Below are 11,661 nucleotides of genomic sequence, written 5' to 3'. Positions count from 1 at the left end.
ATAGTAGTAAATTCGGTAAATTAACCATGTGTTGTGTGAATAAATACCTTCAAAGAGAATCAATAAGATTGTTGGTTTGAGGTAGAATGTAGGTCTATGAAAATGCTGAATAACAAAAAATGGTGTGAATTACCGTCACTGTTGTTTTGAGAGATCTTAGCTGTCTCCAATAGTTTTTAAAGTCATTTCAGCTAGAAAAGCACACACACTTTCTGTCACACACATACACAAAATTGTCAGGGAGAGCAACAGATGCAAACTAGTAAAGGGTGGATGGATATTATTAGGTAACCTGTTGGCATGGTAGAGATGCTTAACTGCAGCGTCTAATGCACAAGAGATACAATTATCACATGCATGATGTGTGGAAGAACTGCCACATCTGTTAGCTTAATTAAATAAAATGTTATTCAAAATACCACTCAGCCCCTTTGGTGAAAAGTAAAGAGATAACATTGAATTTACCCAGTGGGATTATGAGCAATTTTAAATTCATTTTCCCAGTGTGGGCCAGTTTAACATTTTAAGGTGTCCCTAAGCACTAATAATTTGCAGACCCATTAATGTTCGTTGTTGATCTGCCCTCTGTTGCAGGGCAAGGATACCAAGTGGAACCCTTGCTCCAGTTAAACAAACCTACTTTTTTACTTTTATTTCTCTTCTGCACAGTAAGTGCAACAGTTAAAACAACTTTCCATTTCTTCCAGAGACATTAACATATCAGGTGTAATATTCAGAATAAAGTCCAGTTAACTAAAACACGTTAACCTCCCCACCCCCCGAAAGTATAGTATGGTTATTTCTTGAGCTGGTAGAAGTATGGTTTTTCTTAACTGGGATCCCTAAAATTAAAGGGATCCCTAAAATTAAATTCAAGGATGAATTTAACATTGATTCTGCTTCTCAGTGTTTTGCTCCTAACTGCATTTCTCCCTAGACAATTGTTCCATTTTCATCCTTTGTTAACTTTTCTCTTTAACCTCTTTTCTTCCTACTCACCAGTTTTCCCTGTGTAAAGGCTGTAATATGTTGCTTTTTCACAACCCTGAGATGCTTTTCTTTTGTCTTCTTATCCCCCCAAATCAGAAACATTTTGACCTTTGTGATGTCTGACAAACATTTTAAAACAAATGGGAGTTTCTACTAAATTTACTGTTCCATCTCCACACATTTTCTGTTTCCCATCCATATACTTACAGAACTAACAATACACCAACACTGCCCTTTTTCCCCACCATCACCCTGTTCCCTTCCCAAAATTATTAAGTATTAAACAACAACAAATTGAGTAAATCAATTATCTTCTTTATGGTAATTATCTCTACTCCATCATTTTATTTATTCATTACATTTACATCTCTTATTTCCTTCAAGAAGCATACATATACTGTGGTACCTCGGGTTACATACGCTTCAGGTTACAGACGCTTCAGGTTACAGACTCTGCTAACCCAGAAATAGTATCTCGGGTTAAGAACTTTGCTTCAGGATGAGAACAGAAATCGTGCTCTGGCGGCACGGCGGCAGCAGGAGACCCCATTAGCTAAAGTGGTGCTTCAGGTTAAGAACAGTTTCAGGTTAAGAATGGACCTCCAGAATGAATTAAGTTCTTAACCAGAGGTACCACTACCACACCACTACCCACTACCACCCTCGTTTTATCATCACAGCACCTCAGTGGATAGTTTAGGTTGGGCCAAGAGTTAGTGCTTGGCCCAAGGTCACCTATTAAGAATCATGACTATAGTGGAAATATATCTACTCATGTATCTACTCTGAACTTAACCCAAACCTAAACCCAAATATAAACTTAAGTAACTAAAATAATCTAGCAGTTCAAAAGCACGTCAAAGTGCAAATAGATAAATAGGTACCGCTCTGGGGGGAAGGTAAACAGCATTTCCGTGTGCTGCTCTGATTCGCCAGAAGTGGCTTTGTCATGCTGGCCACATGACCCGGAAGCTGTACGCCAGCTCCCCCGAGCAAAAAAGCGAGATGAGCACCACAACCCCAGAGTCGTCCGTGACTAGACCTAACGGTCAGGGGTCCCTTTACCTTTTAAACTAAAATAACTCTTAAGTTCAAAGTTAATTCCAAGTTTGCAAGTAAGAAAAAAGCTTAGCCAAGTGGTTACTTGGATCCCTTAGTTCCAGCAAATAATGAGAAATGAATAAGCAAAGGTGAATATTAAGCAAAAATGAATAATTTTGTACTTTGGTTCTAGTCAGAGATGGGACCACCATAGTGGGATGATAACACCATTAACCAATCAGTGGTGAGATATGCACCTCTTCCAATTTGCTTCACACTTTGTTTTGGAAACATCTAACTTCTATCCTTATACACACCCTTTGTTCCTCAAATGTTGTGCACGTTAACTGGCTGGTAGGTTTTTTCTTGGTGCATCTTTGAGCTTCTGTGCTATTGTCAAGATTATTCGCATCATGTTCATAGCATTGTTATAGGTTCACCAGCCATGACACTGTCAAGCAAGAACATTTTTGTACCCATTTGCAATGCAAGTGCCATCATTGCACAAGAGTCCATCAAGGCAACAGGTCACACTCCTGTTCTAATCCCACTCTCATCATCATCATTTTTTATTTGTATGCCACCTTTCCATAGTTAAAAAACAATGCTCAAGGCAGCTTACAACATAACAAGATTTACATAATTACAAAAGTCATAAACAAATAAACCACATCAAAAAAATACACAACCAAATGGGAAACAATTTCCACATAAAACAAAATCTAAAACTAAGAATACAGCATTAATATCAGTTTAAAATGACATAGGTAAAAAATAACAGCAATTTAAACAAACAAAAACAAAACTGAGCCCGCTCTGTCCAGCAGTGGCAGCGGCAGCAGTCCTTTATAGAGCCCATCAGGCCTTGCTCTAGGCCAGGTGGTCAGTGGCAGGACTGGGGCCCTCAGGTGCTGAGCAGGGGAGTCCAGCTATAAGTAATACATGGGTGGCAGCTATCTGCCCATGTATTACTTATAACACTACGAAAGAGAGGTGCACTCTATCTTTTGCTGGTATCCTCCTATCTCTTAAATATTTCCTTCATGTGGAAACAGATAAGAATGGTTGTCTATATGGGGACAAGAACATTTTGCAGTACGATTTGGGACAGCATTATTATTATTACCCCACCCATCTGGCTCTATTCCCCCAGCCACTCTGGGGAACTAGGTTGTATAGTTGCTGTTTGCTGTTTGCCACATTGGTATAGATGTGGCTGTTTGCCACATCTATACCAATGATATAAATTTATGTCTTTTTCAAGCTAGTTTAAGACTGTTATTAACTGTTATAAGCTATATGTTACCTTCTTAGCACTGACTACATGACTATTGGTCACAAGATGCCTATTTGAAAATCCTGTCCATGCTGTCGCTGATGCCAGCTGGATGCATTTAGCTGCCACTGTCTGGAAGTCTGGCAAAGAGTTTAATGCCATGTAAATGCCATTAATGCCACTGTCGTCGCGCCACTCCTTGGTGTGTGGAGTGCCACAGGGCGCAATTCTCTCCCCGATGCTTTTTAACATCTTTATGCGCCCCCTTGCCCAGATTATACGGAGCTTTGGGCTGGGCTGTCACCAATATGCTGATGACACTCAGCTCTATCTGCTGATGGATGGCAACACCGACTCGACCCCCGAACACACTGACCAGATGCTTGGAAGCTGTGGCTGGATGGTTTCGTGAGAGCCGATTGAAACTAAATCCTTCGAAGACAGAGGTCCTATGGCTAGGTCGGGATGGTATGGGGATGAGGGACCAACTGCCTTCCCTTGCGGGGGCCCAATTAGTGCCATTGCCTTCCGTTAAGAGTTTGGGTGTAATCCTTGATGCCTCCCTTTCCATGGAGGCGCAGGTTACAGCAACAGCTAAGGCGACATTTTTCCACCTTCGCCGCATCAAGCAGTTGGTCCCTTACCTTTCCCGCCCCGACTTGGCCACAGTGATCCATGCGACGGTCATCTCCAGGCTTGACTACTGTAATTCGCTCTATGCGGGGCTGCCCTTGAAGCTGTCCCAGAAACTCCAGCGGGTACAGAATGCTGCAGCGAGGCTCCTCACGGGGTCTCTGCCATGGGAGCATATTCACCCAGGGCTTTTCAAGCTGCACTGGCTCCCGGTAGAGTACAGGGTCAGATTTAAGGTGCTGCTTTTGACCTTTAAAGCCCTTCACGGCCTAGGACCCTCATACGTACGGGACCGCCTCTCCTGGTATGCCCCACGGAGAGCCTCAAGGTCCATAACAACACCCTAGTGGTCTCTGGCCCTAAGGAAGTTAGATTGGCTTCAACCAGAGCCAGGGCCTTTTCAACTCTGGCTCCGGCCTGGTGGAACGCTCTGCCTCATGAGACCAGGGCCCTGCAGGATCTGATTTCTTTCCGCAGGGCCTGTAAGACAGAGTTGTTCTGCCTGGCCTTTGGCTTGGAGCCAATTTGATTCCCTCCCTCCCTCTCTTTTTTTTTCTTTTCCTTCTCCTCCTGCGATGAGGCTACATTTTAATATTTTAATGTTCCATTCTTTTAATGTTGTATTTTATTTTTGTTTTTAAGTTGTAATCATTCATCTTGTTTTTATTATTGCTTGTAAGCCGCTCTGAGCCCGGCCTTGGCTGGGGAGGGCGGGGTATAAATAAAAAATTATTATTATTATGTATACTAGCAGTTCCACATATCTTGCTGGCCACAGGAAAAAACCCTGCTTTAAGAAGATTTATAAGCAGTTTTCACAGTGATCATGTGAATCAGTTTCTAGACTGAGCCTTAAAGGAACTAAATCTATGCAATTCAGGAAGAACCTATTAATTACTCAATGGACAGGCTCCTTGAAAAGAAGGGTGGTGGCAGTGGGACATGGTGCTTTTGAGCACTTAAATAAGCCATCAGTCATATCTATCTGATTCCTACCACCATCACATTTATACCCCTTCCCCCATGTTTGGCTATAACGGACAGAGGTTAAGCCTTCAACAGTTCCTTCCCACTAGATTGTGGATATAATCCTCAAACATTTAGAATGATGCAGTTTAGGTGGTTTGCTGCTATATATCATCATCCTGTATTGATTTTTGGCCTCAGTGACAAAAATAAAATAAAATCTGTATAGAATCTGCAACTATTTCTTATTTTGTTCTTTCTCTTTGCATGGAAATTAAGAGAACAGATCATATGCTTAAGATACAGTTAATTTTGTTTTCCTCTTTCAGGCACCGGATATCTAAATCTAAGTTTAGGTAAGCACTGCAGTAGTTTTTTTAAAAAAAACAAAACCAAAAAACCCATCTTTACTGAAGCTTTGAATGAACATTCCATCAATCTTCTTGTTGCTCCTGTTGTAACTAGTAATGGCAATGATACAGTGCCAGCTAAAGATTTTGATTAGTAGGTTGCTGAGTTACTTCCTTTACCACTCTGATGAAGAGGAAATCTAATTAAGATTGGAGTGGTTAACAAGACTAGCTTCCACATTGCTGCCCCTATGGCCGTTAAAGCCATGATGAAGCGAAAACCCATTAAGAAAGAAAAGGAAGTAAGTAATTAGAGGAGACTAAGAGTCAGGGTAATAGGTACAAGAGGCCTGTATGGGGCTGGTCTCCCAGGGCTTCTCCAGGCCTTTCCTTGAATATGCAGCTTTCACTGAAAAGGTAGTTCTTCAGTGATTTGCTGCTCCCTCATGAGAACTTCTGAGTGTGTTGTGGGTAGGTGTCAAATGTGTTCATATATATAGTAATGTCATAAGGCAACCTTCCCCAATCTTATTGTTGTACTACAAACCCCCATTGTCCCTAATAATTGGCCATGTTGGCTAGGAATTGGGTGGGTAGGGGCAAGAATGGAGAAGTCTGTCATAAGATGTTGTTCTTTAATAAGAATTGTAGAGGAGCACCTGTTTGTCTCATAAAGTGTTGCTGTAAGATTCACATGTGTTTATAGCATGTTATTTTACTGGTTGTGATTTATAATGTATTTTGTGCTTATCCATAGCAAGAGATTGAGAGAGATAGGCATGGCCAAGGAAGATGCACATGCCACTTTATATGAGCTTTAAATACGCCAACCCAAACCCGTTGCCTTTATTATCCAGGAGCCAAGTGTTGCTTGGAAACTGGTTGCTAGGCAAGCTAAATTGTGAAGAGTAGGGGCTGTATAATTAGCTTTAAATACCGGTACTTGGTGTGGTTAGTAATTACTCCCAGAAATCACTGTGACACTCGTGAGGGGCTACGTGTTCCAGGAAACATAACATAGCATTGTACTAACACTCTGTCTCAGCAAATAGTAGCCCTAGCTTTGGGTTCAAAGGACAAAATGCTAGACCTTGCTAACACAGTTTCTGAAAATAATTCTGGGCAAGGCAGTTTCTGTTGTTGGGATCTTGATGGCTGTTAACCTCTGCTATGAAATTCTGAATAGTTTCAATTTGTATTAGAGAGACAGGAAAGGGACGACTTTTCCATTGACTTCTATAGGCAAAGATTATGCCTGTAGTTATTTGGTAATTGAGAGATTAATGTTTTATGTAAAAGAGCCAGGGGAACATCTGTAGCTGCTGGTAGATGGAGATATACAGTAGCATCCTAGCCACCAACATTGACTACCCACTTTGGGGTGTTTAGAGCTCATCTTCATAAATTGGTTTCAAACTGAACAGCAGAGGTTGAACTTGGTGTTTGGGTCAGTGGCCTTGTGTGGTCTTGACTTCCATATGAAGAGAAAGCAAAACAGGAAGCAATAAACAGCTCCTTTTACCCTTATCCAAGAGAATATTCTTTTTTAGATTTGGGCCCAAGCTACTGCTGATTAAAAGGGGTATGTGTGTGTGCAACTGCAGTAAAGAATTTGCAACCCTTTGCATCCCTATGTAAGTGTCCATTTTGTATAAAATCTTGCTATTCACAACTAGTAAAATGAAATTTAAAGATTATAAGGAAGAATGAAAACAGAGCTTGCACTATGATTTGTAGCTTGCTACAAATGTGTGCACATTGTGCCATGAAGTCAGTGCAACACAGGCTGGGCTATTCAAGAGACATAGTCTGCCTGCTTTCATAAGCAGTCCATGCCCAAGAGGGCCTCTTGTAGGAATACTATCAAGGCTCTGTAGGCTTCACTGGACCACTGGACAACTATACTGAACAATGTGTAAATATGTTGTCTTTTGCTTCTTTCATTCCATGTCCAGGCAAACATAGAAAACACTCCTCTAGGAAGCTAGGCCAGTAAATACAAATTAATAATTGGAGGTCAAAGGTGACCTCATAGGGTTTTGTAAACAACTTGTTTGGTGCACAGAACAATCATAATTACAGGTTTCTTTCCATTTTTCAAGCCGCTACTGGCGTAGATGGAATCGGTTCTGCAGACGGAAATGTCGAGCTGCTGTCAAATCCAATGTGTTCTACTGGCTCGTGATCTTCCTTGTATTTCTTAACACCCTCACAATTGCCTCTGAACATTATAACCAGTCAGATTGGCTCACTGAAGTCCAAGGTATGGAGGATTCGGTTTTGTTAAAAAAATGCTGTGTTTTATTTATGAGAGTGTACATAATATTGTAGTTAATTGAAATTTTATTTATATGTGCAGATAAACTGAATTTAGTGTTCAAAAAGTAAAACCATTTAATTGCATAAGCAGCACTGCAACCCCAGAGTCAGCCATGACTGGACCTAAAGGTCAGGGGTCCCTTTACCTTTACCTTTTTACCAGGGAAAAATACAAAATATTCAAAACTACCTTCTCAAAATATTCTCTATTCTGCTCCATGGTTCTTATGATTATTTTCTGGCCAGCTAGCATAGGGAAGGGAGAATATGAACAGGCACTAAGGTGCCACTATATGCAGCCCCATGTTCCAAGAGCATAATACAGTGGTGCCTCGCAAGACGAAATTAATCCGTTCCGTGAGGCTCTTCGTATAGCGGTTTTTTCGTCTTGTGACGCAAGCCCATTGACAGCTTAGCGGATTAGCGCTATTAGCGGTTTAGCGGCTTTTAGCGGATCAGCTGATAAGCGGCTTATCAGCGGATCAGCTGATAAGCGGCTTAGGGCTTAGGAAAAGGGAGGAAAAAGGGGAAAAAACCCGCAGGAACTCGCAAGACATTTTCGTCTTGCGAAGCAAGCCCATAGGGAAATTCGTTTTGCGAAGCGCCTCCAAAACGGAAAACCCTTTCGTCTAGTGGGTTTTCTGTCTTGCGAGGCGTTCGTCTTGCGGGGCACCACTGTAGTATAATTAATCCATTAAACTAATCAAATAATCGGGTCCCCAGTGCTCTGTGCAACAATACAAACAAAAGAGGCAGACTATGTTGAAACATCACAACTATGTAATACGGGGATGGGGAACCTCTGACCATTGGGCTTCATGTCACCGCAGAGGCTTCCCATAAGGCCCCCAGGGCTCTTGCTCCTTGAACCATCTCCCTGATTCTGGACTTATCTCCTGATTGTGGCAGGAGAGGGGAAAGCAGCAAATTGCAGATGCTGGGTGTCTGGTATGAGAGTAAAGAGACTTTAACCCTTTCCCCCTAACTGTGGTCTCTGATCCAGGTCAGGCCCTTGTGCCTGTAATTTTCATTGCCCAAAATGATCTGTTGAAAGTCATGTTAAAAGCTATTTCCATTTGTGAGGGAAACAACTACTGTTTCCAGTGAGTGGTTTTTCACCAGTGGAAATTTCAATTGGGGGGGGGTGTTGGTGTGTAAGAGAAAGTGGGATATTGGTATGCAGCAGGGTATTGGAATGCAGCATCAGATGTGTGGTAGAATTCAGCTGCTATATTTTTCTGAGTTATCAGAAAAGGGAAACAAGAATAGAGATTAAACAAAATTATACTGAAATTCAAATATTTAGTTTGGACATCAAGAGTTACATCTTGTTCTGTTCTTTTCAGATTTAGACCCACTGAAATTAATGGGCCTAAGCTAGTCATATACATTGATTTCTATGGGTGTGCCCTCTAACTAACATTGGCTACAACCCTAGGATTTGTTATCAACATTTGAAAAGTTCTCCAAAATGTCTGTAAAAACAAAACACAGGTTAAAAGTTCACAGTAATGAATTGCTGAAGATAGCAGTTGCAAGGGATAAAACCTAATTTGAAGATTTCTGTTCTTCTTACAGTCTTTCTGTTATATTTGTCTTTTAGTGCCACTATAATGATCATTATTTGTCTATTTATTTTTATGAGACACTGCCAATAAGGTACTGCTGGCTCTTTTCACGGCTGAGATGCTCCTGAAGATGTACAGCCTGGGTCTTCAAGCCTACTTTGTCTCTCTTTTCAACCGCTTTGACTGTTTTATTGTGTGTGGTGGAATCCTAGAGACCATCTTGGTGGAAACAAAGATCATGTCACCACTGGGTATCTCAGTGCTGAGATGTGTGCGACTGCTAAGAATTTTTAAAATCACAAGGTATTTCTCTCCCCACCCCACCCCCTTAATTTTTATATTTAATGGTGTTCATGCAGCCAAAGGGAAATTGCTCATTTCTGTGTGGAAATCTTGTGTGCAGTAATGTCTTAGGCAAATATTACTTTCTGGAATCATTTTTTACCAGTTATCCCATCCCTGACTCTCTCTTCTTGCCATGTGTATGTGGCAGTTTAGATAATAGATATCATTATTTGTTTTGTTTACAGACTGTCTTATAACAAAGTTCCCAAATTAAAAAAAAATAGTTTATTAACGACAAAACTAATAAAGTACAGCATATAAACAGGTGCAGAGAGTCAGAACAAAGTCTTCTCTTGGTGCCAAAATGACATTATGGTAGGCACTAAGTGAGCATTTCTGGGGAAGACAATCCATAGTTGAGGCGCCATCGCTCAAAAAGGCTCTCTCTCCCATAGCTACACTTCACTTGGTGTGGGGCATTTGGAAAAGGGCCTCTGAAGATCTCAGGTTTCAGGTAGGTTCTTGTGAAGAGAGGCATCCATCTAACTACAGTCGTACCTTGGTTCTCAAATGGAATCCGTTCCGGAAGTCCGTCCGACTTCCGAAAACATTTGAAAACTAAGATGCGGCTTCCGATTGAGTGCAGGAGCTTCCTGCACTCAATCAAAAGTCACAGAAGCCACATCGGATGTGCGGCTTCCAAAAAAAGTTCACAAACCGGAACACTCACTTCCGGGTTTGTGGTATTTAGGAAGCAAAATGTTTGAGTCACAAGGTGTTTGAGAACCAAGGTACGACTGTACTCTGATTCCTAGTCATAAAGTCCCTTTAAGATCAAAACCAGCACCTTGAATTGAATCAGGCTCAGAAATGGACTGAGTGTCAGTGAAGCACTGTTGTGATATACTTGTATTGCCTGGTCCCAGTTAGCCATCTTGCAGACATATTCTGAACTGACCATTTTCTGTAATGATCCCACATACAGTGCATTGCAGTAGTCCTCTTTCCCTCCAGCATTTCATAATCATAAGATATTTTGACTCCACAATGATGAAGATTCTCATAACCGTTTGCGTGGCTCAACTCTATCTTCATTATATGACTCCTACCTTAGGAACCTGTCTATTTTAAGTTCACCACTAGAGGGCTGTCTCTGGGTGCTCTCATTATTATTGCTGCATTTTACGCACCAGGTTAAAGATTTATTTTAAACCAGACTTTTAATGAAAATGAGTTTTTACCTGCCTTCTCTTTTAGATTCTGTTGAATTTTATTGTGATGTTTTATCTTGTAGCTCTAGTGGTGTTTTATCAGCTGTCATTAGGGCTCTTATATATTTTGCACTCTTCTTTTATTGTTAGCTGCCTTGCAAATTTTAATTGAAAAGTGTGGTGTAAGTGTTTAAAACATATAAATAAATTGCACAAGGGCTGAAAGTTATCAAGATAAATTTGATTCTGCTTTGTGGGATTGGCCTAGTATAAACATTATGATGACCCCACCGCAATTCCCCAGAAACCAAGAAGCCTGGTCCCCTTCATCCAAGAATGAGCACACACAAACCAGATTTTCAACCAATCTGGCTTTGATTCCAAACTGTTTTCCCATCTGTTCTTGTTGGTTTTCACTGAGCTGATCTCTTGAGTGAGGTATTCTGGCTTGCTTTGAACAGCTGTGAATGTTGTAATGAGGTTGGCTAGAATGTAACTTACTGAAGCAGCACCTACTAATTGCTGTATATTTATAACACTTTTTGAAAAGTAATCTTCCTGGCATGCTAGGTGCAGAAGTGGTGGAGGACTTGTGTATTTTTCACATGTGGCCATAAAAATGCTCATTAACTGCCGTAGGTCACATTATCATAGGGAAGCTCATGAATGGTTCATTTCTTCACAGGCTGTTTGGAAAAGGCATGTTTATAGTCACCATACAGCCTGCCTGAAGGTGATACCTGATGCAGATGAGCAGTATCTGCTTTGGACAGAAGAAATGTAACCACCTTTCTTTTGGCTCTTCAGGTATTGGAACTCTTTGAGTAATTTGGTGGCTTCCCTGCTCAACTCTGTGCGCTCCATCGCCTCCCTGCTGCTACTTCTCTTCCTCTTCATCATCATCTTCTCCCTCCTAGGGATGCAGCTCTTTGGGGGCAAGTTTAACTTTGATGAGATGCAAACCAGGAGAAGCACATTTGACAACTTTCCCCAGTCGCTGCTCACTGTGTTTCAGGTATGGC

The 11,661-nt window shown here is 41.2% G+C and overlaps 1 protein-coding gene across 8 annotated transcripts in view; it reads left to right on the top strand.

Moving 5' to 3' along the window:
• Nucleotides 1–11,661, top strand: part of CACNA1C (calcium voltage-gated channel subunit alpha1 C) — a gene marked incomplete at its 5' end in the record, with an annotated part of 484,372 nt that overhangs the window by 339,396 nt on the left and 133,315 nt on the right. For all 8 annotated transcript variants that reach the window (XM_081879585.1, XM_081879587.1, XM_081879586.1 and 5 more), the window contains 4 exons: nt 5,236–5,262; nt 7,359–7,519; nt 9,221–9,446; nt 11,447–11,654. In XM_081879585.1, the coding sequence (XP_081735711.1) occupies nt 5,236–5,262; nt 7,359–7,519; nt 9,221–9,446; nt 11,447–11,654 (622 nt within the window). The remainder of the gene's footprint in view (nt 1–5,235; nt 5,263–7,358; nt 7,520–9,220; nt 9,447–11,446; nt 11,655–11,661) is intronic.

Source organism: Podarcis erhardii, assembly GCF_964252035.2.
Source record: "Podarcis erhardii genome assembly, chromosome: 10".
Lineage (NCBI taxonomy): Eukaryota > Metazoa > Chordata > Lepidosauria > Squamata > Lacertidae > Podarcis > Podarcis erhardii.
This window is presented reverse-complemented; position numbering and strand designations above follow the sequence as displayed.